The following is a 26,251-nucleotide window of genomic DNA, read 5'->3' on the forward strand; positions in this document are numbered from 1 at the left end:
TTTATTCATTGGTCACCCCTAATTTTGTATTAGGGAATATACAATAATTATTACATAATAGTAAACAATAATAAACAATATTATGAATAAATAAATGAATAATTAAAAGTAATCCATGATAAGAGTATATGCATAAATAAGACCGGTGCATTGTGAATGTAGGCCTTTGATTGCCTGTGACAGAGATGTGTAATAAGAGTATTTGTGGGAGAATTTGAGGGAGGAACCTTGAAGAAACACATTTTTCAAATTTACCTATGTAATTAATTCTAATTATGGTGAAGTGTGTTTACAGACATGGCATCCATATCATTGGAAAGGCTGAAGTCCAGACAAATGGACCAAACGTACCAAACACTTGAGGACAAAATGGCTAGAGGATAGGACATTTGAGGTAACAGTGTGTGAGGACGTGGAAAATTTGTAGGAATTACAAACCCTCAGAGTAAAACATGAGAAGAGATGAGAAAAGAATAATAATAATGATAATAATAAAAAATAACTTTAGAGTAAATAGATTTAGAATAAAGAGATTCTAAAAGAAGATGATAAAAAGTTGCAGACAAAGAAAAAAGGCTTCCTCTAGGGATGAGAGATCTGAAAACCAATTACCAATAATTACAGGTGAGATACAATTTGAGGACAGAATAGAAGTAGAGCCAGACCAACCACAGGCTAGAGCACAACCCCTTTTACAAAACTCTAAACTCGCCACAAACACAGTTGAGCCCACAAGCCCAACTAAAAAAAAAAAAAAAAACAGACAGCAAACCAAGGCCACAACCCAGTTCTTAACGCATAGGTTTATGCAACCAAAACATTAGGAAAGATTTTAACACTAATACCCCCTGAGATACATAAGGCATATGATAGTGTAGCCACAGCCCTACATCAGATAACACCCTTAGACATAGGCAGAACAAAAAGGCCTAAGTTAAGGATGGACCAATTTAGGAATGACATTTTAGAAAAAGTAAATGATACAACACCGACAGGAAGTGTAGAGTAGGGACCAGGCAGGCTGGAGAGATCAGACCAGTAAAAAGCTACAAACAAGAGGAAAATTCACGCCGGTATCTCAAGGATGGAGAGAGAGGGTGCAAGGATTTAAAGTTTGAGACTGGACGCTGGGTAAACGTTGGAAAAGAACAGCAAGCTGCATGGATTTATGCCAAGAGACAATGTTTATGTTGAAGAACCCAAAAATACATCAATGTGCCTGTTTTTGATAAAGGGACAACAAGGACAATATATACACTGGGCCACGCAGGATTTTGATGGACTAGCTGCACGCCTTCCAGAAATACATGAAGGAGCCAGAAAATGGATAAAAATTTTTGAGCAAAAGACAGCAGAGTTTGTCTTTGCCAACAGGGCCTTGATATCTCCTATGGCTAAGTGTGTCTGTGGAACAAAGTTGAATGAACTTTTGAATGAGGCTGGACTGAGAATTGCAATTGACAACATCAGAAGATATCAAATGACCTTTGACCCCTTCAGGAAGAGCATGTGGACAACAATATGCAGAGAATACCCAATGCAGATTGACCCGAAGATGCTGAGAGGCAGAGGTGTAAAAAGTACTCAAAATGTTACTCAAGTGAAAGTACAAGTACTGAGTGTAAATTTTACTCAATTAAAAGTAAAAGTATCTGCCCAGAATCTTACTTGAGTAAAAGTAAAAAGTACTTCATTAAAATTGTACTTGAGTATTAAAAAAGTAGAAATAACAGGAAGAATGAAAACTAGAGAGATTATAATCAAAAAGCATGAAGTAAATGAACCACACAAACAAGGTTTAATCCTGCCTTACAACTGTTTTGCATTTAATTATCAAACTAAAAGCTTAATTTGAGTCTAAATTACTACCTAATTTCAGTATGAAACATGTTACTCCAAGTTGTAAAACCTCGAATTTAACTTTAGCAGAAGCTGATTCTCAAAATTGTGAGCATCAAGCCTGGCTCTTTTGGGGCTGAAAAGCAATCCTGCAGTGCTAAAAAGCCTCTCACAGGCAGCCGATGCATGAAGAGGTGTATTAGTCTTGATAGAGAGGCTGCAAATAGCAGGGTACGTGAGCAGAGACTGTCTGGTTTCTGAAACACAAGCAAGATATCCATCCAACTCTTTGCTGGCTTCATGTGCTGTTGGTTTCATAGAAGCAAAAAAATCTTCTTCATCAGATTAACTTTTTGCCAATTCCTTATTGTGGTCCAAAGGCTCCAGATGCAGTCTGATGTAGTCCATGCCTACAAGCAGAGTGAGCAGACACAGAAAGGTTTGGTTGAGGGACTTCTGGGAACAAGTTTGTCATTTATTATACATTTGTGCAATCGTTTAGATCTTAATTCCTAAAATCATGTAGATCCCATATTTTTTATAAATTTTAACAGCATTTTGTCATGACCCAGTTTCTTTCTCTCTTTCTCTACATTCCATACACACACACACACACACACACTCACACACACAATCATACACACAATCATACACACACACATATCGCCCGCTCTCATTACTCTCTGCCGCAGCTGTTTCCACTCTGTCTCTCTCTTCACCTGTTCCTCATCTTCTCTCATTAACCTAGGCTTTATCTATCGTGCCCTGTCTTTGTCTTTTGTCAGATTGTTAAGCTATGCAGACGTGTTCGTTTCTGTACTGGATTAATATCTACTATCCCCTGTCTTGTCCTGTCCTGTCTCGTGTGTGAGGATTACATTGTTGCTGTTGGAATTACCCCCTGCGTTTATTTGTCATACACAGAACTGTGGCTCGAGAGAGACTTGTACTTTACCTGTGTGGTGCTGCTGGCTGGCATCGGTCTCCTCTCGCTCTCTCCGGGAGCCTAGTGAATCCCGCTGCCCTTTCTGTTCTGCTCTGCCACAGAGGACTATTAAGTTGTCGTTTTCCAGCCACCTGGATATTTTTCTGTTCATCTGTGTCTTTGTTGGTGCCGTTATCTTCTGCCTGTGGCCGCATTAATAAACTGTGACATTTTTCTGCTATCCCTGCATTTGAGTCCTTCATTCCCATAACACATTTACAAGCCACATGTGATAAGAGTTTTGTTTCAGAAAACACTGAGGTATAACTACAACCTGCTGCATGAATATTATACATCAATATTCATATTGAGATCACAGCCAAAGATCAGTTCATAATTTGCATTAACCCATTTGTGCCCAAATTTTTCTGAATGGTTTCATGCATATAATTGTGTTAATAGTGTCCTCTGTAAACATGTTCTGCATTTATTTTCCCCATTTTTATTTTTTTGAAAATCGTATTTGAATGTGCGGCAACTATATTTGCCGGTGGGCAAAAAGGTTGTATGAACCCCTTTAATGTCAAATTATAATATATTTGGCATCTTACTCAAAATAACGGCTTTCAACAGATCAACCTTTATTCATAAACACATTTACTATGTATAACAGTCAAAGAACATTCGATGCGAAACCCCCCCCCAAATAAAAATGCATCAAGCTTATAATCTCTTGTTCAATTCAATTCAATTTTATTTATATAACGCTTTTCACAATTGTTAATTGTTGCAAAGCAGATTTACATGAGTATATGTAGAGGAGAACACAGAAAATCAATAGATAAAATAAGAAGTAGAATATAGCAGCTAAGGATAAACCGTACAAGCGAGCGTATTAATAATGTAACGTATACAGTAAAGTGCTAAGTTAAAGCAACACTATGTAGCTTTTTTACCTTTAAATAATGTCTCTAAAATTATTTCAGTGATAGAACAACTTTTAACTGGACAAATTGTACTGTTGCTGCAACCTGAGAAGCCTCCTAGCTGCTACAAGCACACTCTGAAAGTGGTGGTGGAGGGTAGGAAACACAGCCCCGCCCCTCCCCCTGCCTGTCTGATACCAGGCACTGTTGCGCTTTTCAACCACATGGGGGAGCTGTAAGTAATTTTTACATGGAAACTACATAGTGTTGCTTTAAGCCAAAGTTGGCTGACTCTCTCGGGGATGAAAACCCCCCTAGGAGAAAACCCTGTGGGAAAAACTCCTAGAAGGACAAAAACCCTTGGGAGAAATTAATATATATATTTATATATATAAACAGGGTAGGGATAGGAGGCGGGTAAGCGGATTAAACTGGTTCAGCCGGTGGTCGCGCATCGGCTGGGCATCACATTGAAGGACAGCCAGTAGATCAGTGGTGTGATGACCTTCACAGAAACAGGAAATGGGTCTGTTTGTCCCATTGTCCTCGGGGTCAAGGATGAGACAGGGAGAGAGAAACAGAATTCTATTAGCGTAGGGGCCGGTCGCATGAAACGCAAGTGTCATGCAGTATTGTAGTTTAAAAATGCTCGGTTCCAGACAGGCTACCTATTGCAACAATAGTATATTACCCATATGAGGTATGTGAGTGCTTTGTTCTAGACCAGGGATTCCCAAAGTGTGGTACGCGCACCCCCAGGGGTACGCGAGCTGCCACCGGGGGGGTGCGCGAGTGGAAAAATCTAATGGCGGTCTGGTTCTTTAAGTGGGATTTTTCCATACAATAAATGAATAAAAAACATGAACAGTAAACATTTCCTTTGTAATCGCTTTTATTTTAAATAAAAAAACTATACATTTAGTTTTTGATAGAAACGTAGAAGACAGCTGCTGTCTTTTTCTACGCACTGCTCTTCTGTTATGCACTGCAGCCGCTATATGCGCGTCAACTCATTTCATTCATTCCATATTATAAATATGCTTAACTGGCTGAAATCAGGGAAACTGTCAAGTGGGACGTCTTATGATAAAGTTGTTAGTCACAAAGGAGGAGAGGGACCAAGAGAGAGAGACTTTTTTCTATGGCAAAAATAGAAATAATCAAATGGGACGAGACATGGGTGCGTCTAATGCACAGGATACGCGAGCAATGTGCTTTCATGCATGGTAGAGAGACCGGCAATTAATTTTTATAAAAAATACATAAATACTTACAAAGACACTGTAGAGAACTTATTAAAAGCTTTCATTTAATTTTGTTTGAAACTTGAGCTGTAATAATGAATCTGCAAACTATTATACACCTTTTGTGCGAACTGTAAAGGCTTTTGTGAATGTGTTTGATGGGTCTGCACGTGACGCACGCATCTTGAGGGAGAGCGCACTAGTAAACATGAGGAAAGCTCTCATATGTCATCTATTAGCTGGCGGCAGTAAGTGTACGTTTCTTACCATAGTAAACTCGAATGGCGTCTAAATATTAAACGCATACACGGGGGCGCGCATCATCCACGCTGAGCGTAGCTGCGTCTAGTCGTAGTTTCAGATGGTGCAACAGGCGTAAATATTTTTCACAATGTCAGACGTAGCTAAGCCCGACGTAGGACTTACACCCAACTTCTTTACGTCCGGCTGGTGCAACCGGCCCCTGGTTATTTGCACATGATTAAACATGAGTCTTTATGGCGAGTCTTTTTTTTTTTTTGAAGTGGGGTTTGGGGGTGCGCCAACCCGGTCGGGACATAGAAGGGGGTGCGCAGGAAAAAAAGTTTGGGAACCGCTGTTCTAGACTATTGCGGGACAAGTACAATTACTGGACATTTTATGTGAATGCTTTGCTAAAGAAGAATGTCTTAAGTTTAGATTTACGAACGCGTGCTAAGTGATATAAACTGTGACTTGTTCAGGTTTTTTAGTATTATTTTTATTTATTTATTTTCTCTGTTGCATTCAGTGCTTTCTTCCAGAAACAACGGACCATATGTCAGCTCCAAATCAGTTCATATCACTTAGGTCATTTCACTTAGCACATCGTTCGTGGCTCGACTTGTCGAGTCTGTTTTTCAAGATGTCTGCTGTCTGAATACGCATAATGTGCTGTCTTTAGAAAGTAGCTTCTTATTAAACTGTTTGTACACTTACAAAGTTCTCAATGCTTCAGTTTGCATGTAAGGACCCTCATTATGCTACTGTGGTAGTGTGAGGCTTTTTTGAGCCTTGTTAGTGGTATTAACTAGCAATTTACTTGTACTTACTCTTTGCCCCATATAATAGCGCTATACGCTAATCTGTTTTTATTGATAAAAACTCTTTACATTTGATTATCATGAAAACGCAGCCCAGAGAACGATCTACTTGGTCACCATGTGTTAATTACCGTAGGTTCATTTTTCACCGGAGTTGTCCTTTAATGAAAATAATATGAAAATAAATCAATAAAAACCAGTCTTTGGAAGGAGACGAGATCACTGTCTCCCTCTTTAAATGACCTGTATGAATGAATTTTATTCCATATCAAATTAAGGTCTAATGGACAGTAGATATGTTAGTTAAAGGGTTTTAGGTATGATATTATGAAAGAAAAAAGCTCTAAAAAGACCAATAACCTTGATTATTAACCTATTGACACAGTATACACCATTTCCCCATGATATACAGTATTGTTCAAAATAATAGCAGTACAATGTGACTAACCAGAATAATCAAGGTTTTTAGTATATTTTTTTATTGCTACGTGGCAAACAAGTTACCAGTAGGTTCAGTAGATTCTGAGAAAACAAATGAGACCCGGCGTTCATGATATGCACGCTCTTGGGGCTGTGCAGTTGGGCAATTAGTTGAATTAGTTGAAGGGGGTGTGTTCAAAAAAATAGCAGTGTGGCATTCAATCACTGAGGTCATCAATTTTGTGAAGAAACAGGTGTGAATCAGGTGGCCCCTATTTAAGGATGAAGCCAACACTTGTTGAACATGCATTTGAAAGCTGAGGAAAATGGGTCGTTCAAGACAGTGTTCAGAAGAACAGCGTACTTTGATTAAAAAGTTGATTGGAGAGGGGAAAACCTATAAAGAGATGCAAAAAATGATAGGCTGTTCAGCTAAAATGATCTCCAATGCCTTAAAATGGAGAGCAAAACCAGAGAGACGTGGAAGAAAACGGAAGACAACCATCAAAATGGATAGAAGAACAACCAGAATGGCAAAGGCTCAGCCAATGATCACCTCCAGGATGATCAAAGACAGTCTGGAGTTACCTGTAAGTACTGTGACAGTTAGAAGACGTCTGTGTGAAGCTAATCTATTTTCAAGAAATCCCCCGCAAAGTCCCTCTGTTAAAAAAAAGGCATGTGCAGAAGAGGTTACAATTTGCCAAAGAACACATCAACTGGCCTAAAGAGAAATGGAGGAACATTTTGTGGACTGATGAGAGTAAAATTGTTCTTTTTGGGTCCAAGGGCCACAGGCAGTTTGTGAGACGACCCCCAAACTCTGAATTCAAGCCACAGTACACAGTGAAGACAGTGAAGCATGGAGGTGCAAGCATCATGATATGGGCATGTTTCTCCTACTATGGTGTTGGGCCTATTTATCGCATACCAGGGATCATGGATCAGTTTGCATATGTTAAAATACTTGAAGAGGTCATGTTGCCCTATGCTGAAGAGGACATGCCCTTGAAATGGTTGTTTCAACAAGACAATGACCCAAAACACACTAGTAAACGGGCAAAGTCTTGGTTCCAAACCAACAAAATTAATGTTATGGAGTGGCCAGCCCAATCTCCAGACCTTAATCCAATTGAGAACTTGTGGGGTGATATCAAAAATGCTGTTTCTGAAGCAAAACCAAGAAATGTGAATGAATTGTGGAATGTTGTTAAAGAATCATGGAGTGGAATAACAGCTGAGAGGTGCCACAAGTTGGTTGACTCCATGTCACACAGATGTCAAGCAGTTTTAAAAAACTGTGGTCATACAACTAAATATTAGTTTAGTGATTCACAGGATTGCTAAATCCCAGAAAAAAAAAATGTTTGTACAAAATAGTTTTGAGTTTGTACAGTCAAAGGTAGACACTGCTATTTTTTTGAACACACCCCTTTCAACTAATTGCCCAATTGCACAGCCTTAAGAGCGTGCATATCATGAATGCTGGGTCTTGTTTGTTTTCTGAGAATCTACTGAACCTACTGGTAACTTGTTTGCCACGTAGCAATAAAAAATATACTAAAAACCTTGATTATTCTGGTTAGTCACATTGTACTGCTATTATTTTGAACAATACTGTATGTACTTACAAGGCATTTGCCCACCGGCAACTATAGTTGCCGCTTGGACTTTTGACTAAGTATATAAAAAACTATAGATCTCTTGTAAGATTTGTTTTGTTTGGATGACTCTAGAGACCTTCCTGATTATGTAGATACACAAATGTCAACCAAAAATACTTGTTAGTAAAATGAAAATTACCTTTCTTTGGGAGGATTTGCCTTTGCCATGTTTCTTGGAAGAAGAGGTAAGAAGTTGACAGCCTCATGTGACAGGAAGGAGATAAATACCTTTCCTTTCTTTTTTAAATCCTTTATTTGATTGTTAGCTTGCATGTCATTGAGAAATAAAACATGGATAACATCTAAAAAATTCTTAAAAAAAGGAAAATGACAACTATGCACTGTGGCAACTATAGTTGCCGGTGGGCTTAAATGGGTTAATTTACCTCGTTTTATGATGGTTTCATAATTTGTCCAAGAGGTCCGAAATTTAGGGAGAAGGATGGCAGCTGCGATGATTGCAGGATCTTCAAACATATGCTTGAATCGTGTTTGGATTCCTTGTTGTTGGGCATCCACAAGTGGGCCACAGTACTTGAGAGAATGGTGGGGTCGCTGAAGTTTCAAGCTTAACTGATGGACACTAGGCAGCAGCAACCCCAGCTGTGTATTCGTTTCTGCTTGCAAGATGTCGAGTACTTTTGCAACTGGACACATTGTGTTGGCCCACTCTGACAAGAACAGCATTTCTGCTGGATTAAACCTACAGGAGAAATTGGCATAATAAATATACAACAACCCAAAGTTATTTAAATAAATAAATAAATAAACAGAGGGGAAAACACTTACATTGGAACCTCAAGAGAGGTGCATATATTCCTAAGTGCACCTTCTCCTGCTTCTTTGCAAATTTGAAGAATTCTGTCAACAGCCATGAAAGTTGAATTCCAACGCGTTTGGTTTGGCCTTAAAAGCTGAAGCCTGCTTTCTGCTTCAACAGCTTCAGCTGCTAGAGCTGATCGGCTGCTTTTATTCCATAAAGCTTGGCACTTGCCAAAGACAGATCTGTAGAGTTTCTTACTTCTTCCAAGAACAGAAAGCTGTGGAGCATGTTTGTTTGATTCCTGACTTTGTTGTCTTGTTGTTTGTTTTAAACTGTGTTTGCAATTGTGGATCAGTAACTTTTCTTCACCTATCCTAATATTTTAATGTACTGTAAATGTCTCCAAATCAGTGCTGCCCTGACAGCCTGTTAGACTAATAATTTGAATAAGAAATAATTTGTATTGCGTATAGTGTCGAACGCGGCCATCCGCGTGTAGCCGCGGGGACTATACTCGGAGAGCTGCGCGGACGCGTGCGCGGAAAAAAGTATACCCGGGCCTTCACGCGCGTGAAGCTCGCGCGAAAGGCGCGAATTGAGCGTTGTGCGCGGTACGCGCGAATGGTGCTATTGTGCATTTTGCGTTTCACGCGAATTTGCGGCTGACGCCCGAGTTGAAAAATTTGAACTTTGGCGGAATTTCGCGCCGCGTTAACCAATCAGGAGCCTGCCTGCTGCTGTGGTGGCAGCCCCGCCCGGAGTCACTCACTCAAGCAGTCACTCGGAGCTATATGACACAAGTTGTTATTTCTATTAGGAGACAGGTATAAAAAGGACCTCGCTTGGAAGAGTGTCAGTAAGGACTTTGGGCAACCTGGTAAGTTGTAATACACACTTCACTTTTGAGTCACGTAACGTTTATCGACCCGTGCCGTTTATTTCCCCCCTTTAGTAAGGTTACCCAATAAAAACTGGTAACTCTCTTGATAAATGCACAATCAACATCAGTCATCTTGCAAACAGACACTCGCACAGCAGTTGCCCCTCCCACAAGAAGCGGATTTTGCCTCGGACGCGCGTCAATTGCTTGCTTTTTCCGCGCGTCTACTCCGCTCTACACGCGCAAATGCATTCAAAGTGTTCAAGCGACAAACTAGGCGCGGTACACGCGATTTTGACGCCCAAAACGCGTTTGGTGTAAATTCAGCATTACGTGACAGTGAAAAGGTGGCAGTGTTTTTAATGTACTTTCTTTTTTGCGTAAACGTCAACATTCACAGATGTCTCTGACAAAGACGACTGATCGAGTTAACATGACTTGAAGAAAGATTAGAAGTAGTGTGAGTCTGTGTGCGAGCGTTCTCCCTCCCTATGATGCTGTATGACGTGTTCTGTAGTCTATGTAACAACAACAGTGTATTCTCTTATATTTCTGAATTTGCACCGAATTGTCTGCGCTATATCACTCGCATTTAAAATCAAGAAATGGCTCAAAACACAACAACAATTATGAGAAGAGCAACAGCAGTAAAGCTACAATGTAAATGTATGGTGATTTTTGCATATCTAAATCAGGATTTTAGCAGCAGTTAAAGGAACAGCTGGTTGGATAAAAAACGAGGTGATGGGTCATGTTTAGTCACTATTATAGGCTACAACAGAACAGATAATATGTAAAATAGCATTCAGTTGTGTTAAAATGCAATATAAGATCAAAGAGTAGAAGTGAAACATTTAATATTTCTGTTAAGGATCTACTTTGCACTGGAAGTTTTTATTATTATTTATATTGTTTACATTGTAATTTTTTATTTGGTAACATTTAAGTTATTCATATTATGACATCGGTGGGTTCAAAATAAAATGGACACAATGAAATAACAAACACTTGAGTTTTTTTTAATTAGTCGTTTAGAATAGTCAACTATTCGAAAAATTAGTCGAAAGATTAGTCGTTAGAAAATTAGTCGTTAGTGGCAGCACTAATTTTTGGAAAAATGTTAAAACTACAAAATCATCTTTTTTGTCATTACAACAATGGTGGAACCTAGCAAAAGTGCAAGTTAAACAATTGTGTCAACAATATACTTACAACGTCACTAGGGACATTACCTGCTCTATGAAAAAGTTAGAAAAAGAATTAGTAGAGCTTCAAACACAAGATGAGATATCAGATAATACAACTGATTTTAAAACCATTCAAAAGAAGAAAAGCTCTTTAGCTGAGCTGCTAGAAATTACTACACAAGGAGCTCTCGTCAGGTCACGATTCCAGAGCATTGAATTAATGGATGCTCCCTCAAAATTCTTCTTTAATTTGGAGAAAAAGAATGGACAAAAAAGGTTTATTCATGCCTTACGCTCAGAGAGTGGTATACTGTTGTCTAATCCTATTGATATTCGAAAGAGGGCTGTTGAGTTTTATAAGGATTTATATAAAAGTGAATTAGTAGGTTTTAATGTTGATAATGATTTTTTAAACAACTTGCCACAGATTTCTGAAGAAGTTAATTTTGAACTTAGTAAAGCTTTAACCCTTGGTGAACTGGAAAAAGCCCTTCAAAAAATGGATTGTGGTAAATCTCCTGGAATAGACGGTTTATCGGTTGATTTTTATAAAGCTTTTTGGCAAGAGTTGGGTCCAGATTTACTGGATGTACTTAATGAATGTTTTGCTAGTGGGTGGTTACCCACAAGTTGCCGTAGAGCAGTAATTACCCTGTTGCCGAAAAAAGGAGATTTAAATGATATTAAAAATTGGAGACCGGTGAGTTTATGAATGATTTGATTTTATTTTATTTCAGACTGACAGTCAACACAGTTGAGCTAACAAGCAACCAAATATATTCTTCAGTCTGAAACAGGTGTAGGCAGAAGCCCTTGCTTATAATGCCTACCCTTTTCAAACATCATATTTTAACAACATAAAAATAAAAAAATAAGATAAAAAAATGTATTACCCTATACCATGTTATCAATGAAATACTGATAAAATTATAAACATTAATGTTGCATATGCATACAGTTTCATAATCCAAAATTCAACAAAGCAACTTGTTCAGTTATCACTCTTTAACTAGTTTCATATAGTTTCAGTGCATTATTTTTAAATAATTTCTTTAATTTACTAAGTGTCCCACATTTTTTTAATTCATCATCACAGTTGTTCCATAGATTTACACCTTTTACCGACAGGCAATGGTATTTTGCGTTGGTCCTCACTTGTTTCTTTTGATATACACAATATCCTCTTAAGTCATGTTGACATTCTCTTACTGTAAACAACCCTTGGATACTTTCTGGCAATTGTTGTTTTTTTGCTTTATACATGATTTGTAATGTTTTTAGTTCTACTAATTCTTTGAGCTTTAGAGCCTTTAATTCAATAAATAGGGAGTTTGTTGGTGTCATGGGCTTGCCAGAGCTTTTGTACCAGACTCAGGTCTGAGTGTATCTGGCAAGACCATGACAGTACTATGTTCTGTGTGGGAGCATGTGGAGGCATATAGTTGTGTGGCTTCCACATGTTCCCAGTGTTTTGTGGCTGTCATGGTCTTGCCTGACCTTGGTTATGATCCAGGTTGGATGTTAGAGGGCAAGACCATGGCAGCATTGTATTTACGTGGGAACACGTGTGTTTCACATCATGTCTGTGTGACACGTGTTCCCAGTGTTTTGTGGCTGTCATGGTCTTGCCTGACCTTGGTTATTATCCAGGTGGGATGTTAGAGGGCAAGACTATGGCAGCATTGTGTTTATGTGGGAACACGTGTGTTTTCACATCATGTATGTGTGACACGTGTTCCCAGTGTCTTGTCACTTTTACCCTACTCCCTTACGTACTCGTGTCTTAAGTGATTAATTATGTTCACCTGTTCCCCATTGAGGTGCTGTCTATGCCCTCGTGTTCTCTGTGTGGTGTGCGTGCGTTGTTGTATGTCAGAGTTTCATGTCCTTCGTGTGCTCTGTTACAAGTTCCAGTTTGTTCCAGTTTTTGCTACGTGTCTTACCAGTGTTTAGTTTATATTCTGTTTTACCCCCTCGTGGGTATTTATGTTCTGTTCTAATAAAATCATAGTTTATTTTTGTAGTTCGGGTCTGCGTTTGGGTTCTTCTTTGTTTTCCACTTCCCGGTGTTTAACCGGTCGTGACAGTTGGCTCCCTATAGTTGGTTTTTTTCACGATTCGTATTGCTCTCTTTTGCAGTTGAAATATTGGATTGATATTTGTTTTATAAGTATTTCCCCATACTTCCACACAATAATTAATGTATGGAAGCACTAGGGAACAATACAGTGTATATAGTGATGTTTCATTTAAGAAATCTTTAACTTTATATAATATTGCAACAGACTTTGAAATCTTATTCTTAATATAAGATATATGGAGCTTCCAATTTAGGTTATTGTCTATAACCACTAGGGTTCCCGCGGTGACAGAATTTTCTCACCGGTTAATCGGCGCGTCACAAGCCCGGTGATCCCGGTTTCACAGAGTGGGAGGGGCTTATAAATGCGCATGCAGACGTGCACATTTTACTTTCACTTTTGAATTACGCAACTGTTTAAATGCAGTGCTTGCGTACGCTGCGTTAAATCGCGTATGAATTTGCGTGCAATGTGAGTGCAACAGCTACTAGTTTAATTAGTGCTTGAGTCAATGTGCCCAGGTAATTCTGACAGAACCCGTCAGTCCCAAGCAGAGCAACCGGCTACTTCTCCATAAAGCGCTGCTTGAATGATGGGTTTATTATTTTTCTTGATGAAAAACACAAGAACAAAACGAGCTCGGTTATATCAAACATCATATATGTATATTATAACATAAACGAGTAAGCACGCGGGCGCGGCTTCTGTCTTCGTCTGGTCAGTCAGCTTGCCTCGCACACTCTGACAGGAATAAATGAAATCTGACACTTGATGCTCTGTGACGTGACGCGCGTTCAGCTCCGCTAAATTCAGTCAGCAGACACATTCAGTTGTAAGTGTTTGCTCTCTCTAACGAAACTAAATGATTTAATTACATGAAAATATCAAAACGACGGTGAAAGACGGTGTCGCGGTGGGCAAGTGATCTAACCGGTGAGAGGCTGAAGCACCGGTTATCACCGTTTCACCGACCATCGCGGCAAGCCTAATAACCACCCCAAGAAATTTAATTGTTGACACCCTTTCTATTTCAACTTCATTAATCATTAATTTACTTATTGTGTTTGATAAACGATTACCAAACACAATAAATTTCGTTTTGCTTGTATTTAATGTTAATTTATTCAAATCAAACCAGTCTTTTAGCAATACCATTTCTTTTTCCATTGTATCCAAAAGTTGTTTCAGATTATCACCAGAACAAAATACATTTGTATCATCAGCAAATAATATAAATTGTAATACTTTGGAAACCTCACATATATCATTAATATATAACAAAAAAAGCAATGGGCCCAGCACTGAGCCTTGGGGAACCCCACATGTCACCTGCAACATTTGTGACTTGCAATTGTCTATTTGTACATATTGATACCTTTCCTTTAAGTAATTACTTATCCAAGAGTGTGCCACTCCTCTTACTCCATATTTTTTTAGTTTTTCTAGTAAGATGTCATGGTCGACAGTGTCGAATGCTTTTTTAAGATCTAAAAAAACCCCAACTGTGTATTGTTTATTTTCTATTGCATTAGATATTTTCTCCACCAATTCTATTAATGCATGTGAGGTTGTTCTGTTACTTCTACCATAAAGACTCAGAAGGCAAGTGAACGTTTGAATGACATTTATTCCATGTTGACTTAAAAGACAGAAATTCAAATCAATCTCAAAATTAAATAGATGCTTAAGTCTCGTATAGATTCTTTTGGCATATGCCCCGCCTTTCGTCCGGTTCTAGCTGTAGTCCGGCAGATCCTGCCTGATGTTGAAGGCAGGGGCGGAGCCTACCCCCGGACAAAAGAACAGGGAACAACCTGGTGGTGGTGGGGAGGATGGAGGCGAACTTCAGCTACGACACCTACGGGCAGCAGGAGAGAGTGTTAGTTCAGCGTTTAAATAGTCGGCATTGAGCTGTGATTGGTAAGCCGATTTTATGAATGAATGACGTGGTATTAGAGTCTTCCTGGTAGAACTTACGCTGACGCTTTCATTTCTACCATAAAGACTCAGAAGGCAAGTGAACGTTTGAATGACATTTATTCCATGTTGACTTAAAAGACAGAAATTCAAATCAATCTCAAAATTAAATAGATGCTTAAGTCTCGTATAGATTCTTTTGGCATATGCCCCGCCTTTCGTCCGGTTCTAGCTGTAGTCCGGCAGATCCTGCCTGATGTTGAAGGCAGGGGCGGAGCCTACCCCCAAAAGTGAAGTAGATCGACTGGCTTGATTGCTAGGGAATCAAAGAGATGTCAAACCTGAAACAAGAAAAATGTTAAGAAGGAATCAGACTTCTTAAGCTATAAACGCTATTTATTGGAACCCCCCCCCAAAAATAAAGCCACGATAGGCATAGGCATTCCATTTAATTTCTGATTTACACGAAGGGAAAAGGATAAGAATTACAATATGCTTCGTCGTAAAATGCCACGGTAGGCTATACGTGAATAGGTAGCCCCGACAGGCGATATGTAAAGCCACGATAGGCCACAGCGATCGATAGCCCCGATAGGCGAAATGAAAAGCCACGATAGGCTACGTCGATCAATAGCCCCGATAGGCGATATGTAAAGCCACGATAGGCTACGTCGATCAATAGCCCCGATAGGCGATATGTAAAGCCACGATAGGCTACGTCGATCAATAGCCCCGATAGGCGATATGTAAAGCCACGATAGGCTACGTCGATCAATAGCCCCGATAGGCGATATGTAAAGCCACGATAGGCTACGTCGATCAATAGCCCCGATAGGCGATATGTAAAGCCACGATAGGCTACGTCGATCAATAGCCCCGATGAGCGATATGTAAAGCCACGATAGGCTACGTCGATCAATAGCCCCGATAGGTGATATGTAAAGCCACGGTAGGCTACGTCGATCAATAGCCCCGATAGGCGATATGTAAAGCCACGATAGGCTACATCGAAGCTGCAGAGATACGTAAAAAGCATGTAAGAATTTAGACGAGTAACCACCTTCAGTTTGCCCTGAAGAAGGACCAGACTTCTAGAGTAAGAACGCTATTTATTAGACCCCCTAGGCTAAATAAACCTTGTTAAGCAAAGGAATAAATCATGAAGGTAACATTATTTGAGAGCCACGATAGGCAGGATAAAACCACAATTGAAATGTAGTCATAAGAACGAAGCATAATTATCATAAAGCTGTGTTGCAGTCATAGTTCAATAATAGACTTATGATATGAAAGCCACTATAGGCTGCATTGATTGAAAGCCCCGATAGGCATATGTGAAACCACTAGGCTGCGTTGAAGGGGCTACGTTAAAAGAGAGGGCATAAAATGTAAGAAACTCGTAAGACAGGTTAAACCACCGCTAATTTTAAATCATGATTAAATTAACCATTACAGTTGAAAGATAAAAAGGCGTGAGCAATGATAGTCAAAATTAGCCACGATAGGCAACTATACTTGATGACGGATTTCTTTTATTAAGAAAATAATAATAGCCGTCACTATGGCTGCGTTTAAATTTAGAGAGGTCGATGTGAAATTTTAGACGTATAACACCACCACCAGTATCTGCCGTAATAGACATACCTTGTATGCGCGTGAGAGGGTCTGCTGAGCAGTCAGTAATACTGAGTCGGACCTGATATAGGTCTCATAAGCCGTTGAGTTCCACCTGCCGAGCGTTTTGATGGTCGAGTCTGGAATGCCGCATTCAGCTGCTGTAGTAGCAGCTCCAATTCGAAATGAGTGCCCGGTATATAATTTAGGGGAGAGATCGCACAATGCCAAAACTGAAGCTAGATGAGATGAAAACCAATGCTTTGTCATAGGAAGACCATTAGGAAGGATGAATAGGGGGAAGTTATGAGGGGTGCGTGGTCGGGCTTTGAGATATTGAATCATAGATGTAAAGGGACAATAAGGGTTATCAATTTTTGAAATGTAAATTGACACACCTGATCCTGATGTATCTGTTTTTGAGTGTTTAATAAATAAAGCAAAAAAGGTGGGTGAAAAACATAAATCTGAAAATGACAAACCCTTAGCTGGATTAAAACGTTGTGTGTGGCAGGCGAGTTCGCCTAAACGCATAAAACCATAGAAAGCTGTTAAAAACACAGTTTCTAAAAGGGTATTGGTATAAGCAGAGAATGGACCGTTACGTACGGAAGAAACTAATCTGTGTAACAAGTCGAGTGTGATGGGGAGGCGTTTGTCGGGAATCTTAGGAATACTTTTCTCTATGCCTTTTAATAGAAGCCGGATCGAGGGCGTAGAAAAAAGACTTGGAAAGTCAGGATTAAAATATCGTGCGTGGAATTGGATGCCAGCCAGCAATTTACGTATAGTTGCGATTTTAAGATCGCGTGACTCATGGCAACTGACTATGAACGTGCATACAGTTGAAATTAAAATGGGGAATAATGGGATATGAAACGAGAAACAAAAGGTCGTAAACCAAGACCACGCGGAACTGTATGCTTTGCGAGTAGATGGCGCTACTCCTTGTGTAATATAAAATCTGGCAGAATTAAGCAGATGGTTATAGTGGGAACCTAATCCAGGATGATTTCGTGCAGTGTCGGGCATGGTGTTGGAATCTCGTTTGCTGCTGGGCAAAGCCGCCTGAAAGCCTGTAAACGAAAGCGAGAGAGAGCATCAGCAATGGCATTTGATTTTCCTGGGATATGTTCGGCTTTAATTGTGAAATTATTGATGACGGATTGCCATGTTACACGTCTAAGAATAGACATTATAGCCTGGCAATGTGATCGACCTTTGTTAATGATTTCGACAGTGGCTACATTATCGCAGTACATTGTAATGCGTTTACGTGACCAGGCTGGACCCCAGAGGACGCTGGCTACGGCGATAGGATATAACTCGTAACACGCAATCGACGGAGCTGTAACAGTTAAGTGAGAGAATGCAGCAGGCCATTTCTCTGAAAACCATTCCCCCTGAAAGTATCCCCCAAAACCAATAGAAGGGGCTGCATCGGTGTAAAGCTCTATTTCGGCGGATGATTCGGAATTGTCATTATAGAAGAAGGAAACACCATTCCAGTTCTTAAGCAAATGTGACCAAAACCTGAGGTCTGAAGCACACCCTTCGTCTAAAGTTATTGTGTCCGTCAAATTAACTTCTGAGTGAGCCAAGGTCAGCAATCGAGAAATAAAGGAGCGACCTTGAGGGATAATTCTCATTGCGAAATTTAGATGTCCCAGGAGAGACAGCATGTCGTGTTTAGAAACGGTTCGACGCTCGAGAAAAGATTCGATGAACGACCTAATTCTGACGAGTTTCTCGATAGGGAGTGAAGCTTGCATCTTTATCGAATCGAGAATGATGCCGAGGAATTCAATCGAGGTAGACGGACCCATTGTTTTCTCATTTGACAGGGGAATGCCTAATTCACAAAATAAGTGCTTTAAGATATCGAGCACAGAGCGACGTGAAGAAGGGAAGTCTATTAGCAGAAAGTCGTCTAGAAGGTGTAGCACGAAGGGGAGATTGCAAACGTTCAACAGAATCCAACACAGAGCTTCCGACAGGCAATTAAAAATGTGCGGGCTACTCCTACAGCCGAAAGTGAGTCTCACTGCGAAATAGAATTTTGATTCCCATTTAATGCCGAAAAGAGGCCAATCAGAAGGGTGAATAGGCATTATTTTGAAAGCATCTGTAATGTCTGCTTTTGCTAGGCATGCACCAAGTCCCGCTATTTTAATGAGATGAATGGCGTTATCGACTGAAGCGTAGTAAAGCGAGAAAGGTTCTAAGGGAATGCATTCGTTGACACTTGCGAAAGTGTTAGAATGCGGTGACGACATGTCGAAAATCAGGCGTTTTTTCCCGGAATATTTACGTGTAGCTATGCCGATAGAGTTAACACGGAAGGGTGAAAAAGGAGGAGAGCTGAAAGGGCCGATAAGGTAACCTTTATTCAGTTCTTTGGCCACGAGACACGAAACTACATCAGGTTCAGTTAAGGCAGACTGCAAATTATTAGCTACATAAGAAGTGGACATCGGGTACAGGACACCAACCCTGAAACCTTGAGAAAGCCCAGTAATTAAATAGTCTACGAACGAAGGATCAGGGTGAGATGAGAGGTAACTTGAGAGTGTTGTAATGTTAATTGGAGTAGAAAGGTGATCGTTCAGAATCTTTTGTGAGACGGCGCTTGTCCTCTTGTCGCAGGCCTGAAGCGTCGTGGGCAGACAGATTTTGGATGCGGGTCCTTGCAAGAGCTGCAAACATGGGAAAATTTACATTTTGAATAAGTACATACAGATTCATTAAAATTATTACAGACAGGAATGCCATTAAATTCAATAATGGGACGGCCCTTTACGTCTATTGGTACGTGTGCAGAGTCAGCACCATGGACAGCGGGCGCAGCTCGTGCAGTCAGTGTCTTAGGGCAGAAAGGTGCAGAGTGACCGTGCGAGCTGCACACTGCGCAAGCCAGAGTTTTCTGACCGCCGAAATGGCGAACCAAAAGTTCAGAGTCAGTAATGGACCAGTCCAGTTTGGTGTTGAAGAGTGTAACGAACGAAGCGGCTTTGGCTGAAAATGATTTATGATATTCATAAAACAAAGTGCCCCCATATCTTAAGTTAAGATCTGCCAGCATTGCCAGGTAAATGTCTAATTCTTCTCTGCGTTCTGGAAAAACTTGACACATGATATCTCTATAAGTGCCAAAAGCCTTGACGAATTCACAGAACGAGAGGTTGCGATGCAGTCTGGGATCTGAAGTTTTGAGATAGACTGCCACGTCGCCACAGTCAACCATTTGCCGATCTACTGCTGGTGACGGGAGCAGCAAGGCAGCCAGATTGATGTTCTTACCGTTAATTATGTCAGATCTCATTTTTTGAGACACTGTAACGGCGGCGGGTGGAACAAAAGGCCTTCCGAAACTTTGAGCGGCAACCGCCGTAGAGAGTGTAAAATGAGGCGTGACAGATGGCAAGGGGACAGACTGAAATGGAGTTTGAGTCGTAGATGGAGGGAATGCCGGAGTTACTGAGGACGTGGAGGGTCCCGTGGGAAGATCAGGAAAACTAGGCGGAGCAGAGAGAGCCCGAGACCCGGTGGACGTTGAAGGTAAGGATGTTCCGGGCTGCGTGGCGAGAACTGCCTCGAACGCTCCCATTCTGTTTTGTAGGTTTTTAACATTTTCAGTAAGACCTTGAATAGCTTTTAAAAGCTGTGAGTTAGAGCCTCTTGAGTCATGGCTGGGCGATAGCGTTGATGTGGAGGATTTAGATTTTTTGGCTGGAGGAGAAGAAGATTTAGCAGTGCGTTTCTTAGCTGCTGGTTTGGGATGAGCTTGAGTAGTATTAGCCGCTGGAGAAGAATCCGTTGGTTCGGCAGGGGGGTTGCCTATAGTGTTGGAAGCCAGGAGAACGAGGTCTGTGCGTGAAAGGTCGCTTCTTGCATGAATACCGAAATCCTCTAGAGTGTGAATAATTTTGTCCGAGGGCCAATGGTTCCAAGGACAAACTCGTGCTTGGATACGAGAGCTCCGGCGTGGTGATGCCGAAGGGGATGGCGGAACTGTATTGTCGTCCGAATCAGATATCTCGAAATCAACGAGCGTTTTTTGAGACATATTTGAGCTACACGAAAGCGATAGATGAAGGCGAACTTCAGCTACGACACCTACGGGCAGCAGGAGAGAGTGTTAGTTCAGCGTTTAAATAGTCGGCATTGAGCTGTGATTGGTAAGCCGATTTTATGAATGAATGACGTGGTATTAGAGTCTTCCTGGTAGAACTTACGCTGACGCTTTCATTTCTAAACCCATATTGTTGATTGCTTATTATGTTGTATTTTATAACAAAATCATTTAATCTTATGTAGAATAATTTTTCCAATATTTTTGAAAACTGTGAAAGCAAAGAAACAGGCCTATAATTTGAAAAACTATGTCTATCTCCAGTTTTATATATGGGTATAACCTTAGCTATTTTCATTTTGTTTAGGAAATAAACCTTTTTGTAGGGACAAGTTACATAGATGTTCCAGTGGTTTGTCAATACACTCAATAATATGTTTAACTACAGACATATCCATATCGTTCCAATCAGTTGACTTCTTATTTTTAAATGATTTAACAATGTCAATTATTTCTTTCCCATTTGTTCCTCTTATTAACATTGATTGCTTATTCACCTTACCCGTCTCTCTTAATGCTTTACTTCTACTTCCAATGTCTTCAATCTCCCCAGCCAGACTGGGACCAACATTTACAAAAAACTCATTAAATTCATTAGCAATTTGTTCCTTATCACTTATGTTTACATTATTCTTTGTCATAAAATAGACTGGGCATCCTGTCCTTCCAACTTTGTTTCTTACTATTCCATTTAAGATTTTCCATGTTTTTGTTATGTTATTTCTATTATTATCCAATGATTTGCTATAGTACTCTCTAGTACTGTTTCTTATAATATTAATCAATTTATTCTTATATAACCTATATGCTTGCTCTGCTTCTTTAGTTCTTTTTTTAATAAAAAGCTTATATAATATATTTTTCCGCCTGCATGATTTTTGGATTGCCTTTGTTAACCATGGTTTTTCTGCAAATTTCTGTTTCCCCATTTCCTTTACAGGACAGTTTTTGTCATAAAAAGTTGTTAATATAGATATAAATTTATCATAGGCTTCATCTATATCTTCAACATAAACTTCCTTCCAATCTTGATTTATAAGATCTTCTTTGAAATTGTTTATTGCCCTCTTGGTTTTATGTCTTATTAATTTAACTTGTATGTCTCTATAAGGAACCTTACAGCATGGTATGGTTGCAAACACCGGCAAATGATCACTCAAATCGTTAATAAGAAGTCCACTTAATATTTTCCTATCAATAATATTGGTAAATATATTGTCTATTAAAGTTGCACTCTGTGTCGTAATTCTGCTTGGATGTATAATGGTGGGGAATAAGCTCATGCTATACATTGCATTAGTAAATTCGGTTATTGCATTATGATGGAGTGGGTTCAATAGATCTATGTTAAAGTCTCCACAGACAAAACACATTTTCTTATTGTTCAGACTGTCATACAACCCCACTAATGCTTCTGTAAATGTTTCAACACAAGAACCCGGAGTTCTGTACACACAGCTTATAATAATATTTTTTTCTCGCTCTCTCTCAATTTCTACAGTAACACACTCCATAATGTTGTCTTTAACAAATGACATACTTCCCACAATTCTGCTCCTGTAATTAGAATCAATGTACAGAGCAACTCCCCCTCCCTTTTTTTCCTTCTGTTCACAAAGAACATCTCATATCCTTCTATTTCATACATCACAGCTTGATCATCAGTAAGCCAAGTCTCAGAGATTGCTATAACTGTTATTTTTTGTTCAATTTGTTGTAAACACTGTTTAATTTTTGAGAAGTTTGAATTTAAACTCCTGCTGTTAAAGTGTATTATGGATACTTTGTTAATTTTTACCTTAGATTTAAATTGTTCATCAGTGTAGTATTTGCAATTTATCTTTATATTGTGGAAAAAGTTATTCTCAGGATCAATTTCATTTTCCATTTCTTGTAACTTATGCTCCATATAGTTAAATGTTCTCAGTTCTATGCTTTCATGATCCATACAATGTTCAAGTTTAATTTATTTAGTGAAGATGTACTTGTCCTTTGACTATGTCCCATTCGTTAACATATCCAGCTGTAATCGTTATTTATATCTATCCAGTTCACTGAGTTCTCTTACCACAATGTTGCTTGCTTCCTCGGGTGACCCATTTAACTTAATCCATACCTTGCAGTTCCTAGTCCAGGTAGCTTGTATTTTGTTGTTTTTTTTAGGATCCGTGCCTGCCTTGCTATATCGGCGTTTTTTTTTTTCGTTAAGTGTTCATTCAAGTACACATCTGACCCACGTAGTTTCCTTCCTTGTCTTAGTAGTTCTGTTTTGGCTTTTCTGTTAGCGAATCGTATGACAATCACCGGTTTAGTTTTCCTGTCCTTTGTGGGCAGCTTATGACAAGTTGATATCGCGTTGGTTTGTATTTCCATATTTTTACTTTGAAAGAACTGGACAACCTCTCTTTCCAGCGAGTATTGTTCGCTCATTTTGGCATCCTCTCCTTTCTCTCCGGATACAACACCAGCAAAGGTTTGATGTCTTGTTGTAAGCCCACTTATGATTAAATCATCCATCCGCGAATATTGTTCCAAATAGGGATGTTAACAATTAATCGATCTTCGATTAATTGTCGATAAGAATTTACTCGATAAAACTTAACGATTGTTGGAAACAAAATCATGCACGTGTGTGCGGCGCCTGCGCAAAACACATACAGTTGGAGAAAAAAAAATTAAGCGAGCGCGCAAAAGTTAAACTACTAGCTATGATCACAACAATGCTCGATGCCAAGCACACGCATGTGCTTTTTAACGTCATGCGAGACGAGGCTGGCTGGCTGCCAACGCAACGAAATTACATCCGCAGTGGATCTGACAGGGTCCGACGCAGAAAATGCAAATACGTTTAGGATACTGAAAGCAAAGACCCTCTTCGGGGAAGCCTGCAAGATTAGCATAGCAACGCTGCTATATACAGAGAACGAGACCAGAAGCCGTTTTTAATGAACAGATTAAAATGTCATCTTAAATTATGGCAAGAAACTGTCAAATGTAAACTGTAACTGACTGTCCTTACACCCTGAATGCCCGCAACATATATCACTGATCATCATTATTGACTGGCTGAGGCGCTGCGTGTTTTCTAATGGAAGGTTGCCATCTCCGTAATATAAGCTTCTTTGCTGAAAGTACGTCTAAGCTGAGGTGACGACGAGAAAAGTGCCCTTCGTGTGCTTCTTGGATATAATTACAAACAGTGTATCAACGACTCGGAAAGCGAGGTAAACAACTTGATAAATAACACTTGATGATAATAAAACTGTTATTTTGACATGGACTTTCATGCGTCTGTTGCAGAGTGCCCATATGAGGCGGAGTTTACTGTGTCTATTAGTCATTATATTTCATTACGAGATAAGTTTAAATTGATGATTTTATCAAAACAACAACTACATTGACTCATTTTACAATCCCACTAGCATGTTATTTAGACAAAATAAAATATTTTAATTCGCGTGAGGAAGCTGTCGTTTTTATGCACACTTGTATGTCATTGGCTATATGCCACTGCAGTGAAGGCTTATTGCACTATTACTGTTAACGATTATTCGATTGATTGATCGTTAATTTAAATGATCATCGAATATGGGAAATTGCATAAATTGACATCCCTAGTTCCAAATCATCGACGCGTCGCTCTAGATCAGCAATTCGTTTGTCCTTTTCCTTAATCGCTAGTTTCAGCTCTCTCACTTCCTCCAATAGTCCCATCAATTTGGACTGTTGGTTAGCCACCTTGCTAATCTCACCAGACATGAAGTTAAGAGACTGTTTAATCTCTTCCATCTCTTCTTCGTTCTGTTGGTTTTTCTTGGGTGGCATTGTGTATAATGGAACAAACTCAACTTGCAGATCGCGATTGGTTATTCGCGATAATTACTGATCACGATATCGATCACGATGAACTTTTGCGGGGATCTATCAAACAGCACCAAACCTCAGAGTTTATTATCCAGTGATTATAAAATACTCTCTAAAACTTTGGCTAACAGATTGAGTGAAGCTATAGAGCAAGTTGTTCATCCTGATCAGACATATTGTATACCAAGTAGAAGAATTTCTGACAATATTTCTTTTATTAGGGATATAATAAATATTTGTAATAATCTTAACTTGGATTTTGGTCTAGTGTCAATAGACCAAGAAAAGGCTTTTGACCGAGTTGAAAATGATTATTTATGGAATGTTTTAGCTGCTTTTGGTTTTAACTCAAAGTTTATTGCAATGATAAAGGTTTTGTACAGTGACGTTGAAAGTATTTTAAAGGTTAATGGTGACTTATGCGCTCCTTTTAAAGTCTATAGAGGTATTAGACAGGGGTGCGCTTTATCTGGTATGTTGTATTCTTTAGCAATAGAGCCTTTTTAAATAAGTTAAGAAATGATTTGTGTGGACTGAGGTTTCCTAATTGTACAAATGTTTTTAAATTATCTGCATATGCTGATGATGTTGTTGTTTTAATAAGTGGTCAAAGAGATATAGACGTGTTGTTAAAAACTTTAAGAGATTTTAAAATGATCTCGTCTACTAATGTAAATTGGACTAAAAGTGAAGCCATACTGGTTGGGAATTGGTCAGATGGAGAACCTAGCCTGCCAGATGGACTAACTTGGACAAAGGATGGCTTTAAGTACCTTGGAGTTTTCCTAGGAAATGACACGATTGTACAGAAAAACTTTGAAGGAGTAATTGAAAAAGTCAAGGGTCGACTTGAAAGGTGGAAAATTTTACTCCCCAAAATATCGTACAAAGGGCGTATTTTGATAATTAATAATTTGATAGCATCATCCCTATGGCATCAGTTAATTTGTGTCGACCCTCCAGTTGACTTTCTGGCAAAAATTCAATCAATATTGATTGATTTCTTTTGGAATAAACTGCACTGGGTACCAAAAGCTGTTTTGTACCTACCCAAAGAAGAGGGAGGTCATGGACTTATGGATCTGCAAAGCAGAATAGCGGCTTTTCGATTGCAGCTTGTACAGAGGCTACTTACTGGATCAATGGAATCTAACTGGATAGCTGTAGCTTTCGCCATTTTAAGACGTTTTAAGCAGATGAACTTGGACAAGCCTTTGTTTTGGTTAAAACTCCATAAGTCGGACCTTACAACACTGCCTAGAGTTCTCAACGGGCCTGAAAATTACAACCTGACCCGACCCGGCCCGTGGCTTTTAAAGCCCGGACCCGATGTAACCCGACACATCAATGTGAATTATCTGTCCGAACCCGACCCGCGGCCCGACGCCGCCGACTCCCCCCCTGCCTTTTTTTTTCTCATACACGTAACGTTAGGCTATTATCATGACCAGCAGACGGAAATTCAAACCAAGCTTTAATGTTCACGCCTTATAACAATACAAACAACTGAAACAATAAACTTTAAATATAGGCTATATAAATATGCCTAAAAATTAATTCACCTGCGGCAAGTTTACTTTTCTCCATCTCTTCTTCTCCAGGCAACAGGCGTGCATGCAGTGATAGCAATAAGCTCTGGGGTGGATCCGCAACGGATCTGCTCTGAAGCGGATCCGCAACGGATCCGTTCTGAAGCCAGCAGCTCCGGTCTGGATCCGTTGCTGATCCACCCTG

The 26,251-nt window shown here is 39.6% G+C and overlaps 1 protein-coding gene across 1 annotated transcript; it reads right to left on the reverse strand.

The window, feature by feature from the left end:
- Positions 1-16,478: 16,478 nt before the first annotated feature.
- On the reverse strand, positions 16,479-24,478 carry LOC129454107 (uncharacterized). Its single transcript, XM_073870729.1, has 3 exons — positions 24,406-24,478; positions 19,334-20,637; positions 16,479-19,217 (listed from the first exon to the last, which is right to left on the reverse strand). Exons 1-3 carry the CDS (start codon positions 24,476-24,478, stop codon positions 17,520-17,522), a joined length of 3,075 nt encoding a protein of 1,024 aa, XP_073726830.1. The 3' UTR covers positions 16,479-17,519.
- Positions 24,479-26,251: the final 1,773 nt, after the last annotated feature.

This window comes from Misgurnus anguillicaudatus, chromosome 1 (assembly GCF_027580225.2).
Source record: "Misgurnus anguillicaudatus chromosome 1, ASM2758022v2, whole genome shotgun sequence".
In the NCBI taxonomy this organism is placed as follows: Eukaryota; Metazoa; Chordata; class Actinopteri; order Cypriniformes; family Cobitidae; genus Misgurnus; species Misgurnus anguillicaudatus.

Excerpts from the sequence above, each read along its gene's own strand:
- LOC129454107 (XM_073870729.1), bottom strand. The coding sequence starts at position 24,478 with ATGCCACCCAAGAAAAACCAACAGAACGAAGAAGAGATGGAAGAGATT. Across the intron at positions 20,638-24,405 it reads GTCTCTTAACTTCATGTCTG|GTGTCGTAGCTGAAGTTCGC; the intron begins GTGAGATTAGCA and ends TGCTGCCCGTAG. Across the intron at positions 19,218-19,333 it reads ATGGTGCTGACTCTGCACAC|CTCTTGCAAGGACCCGCATC; the intron begins GTACCAATAGAC and ends CCATGTTTGCAG.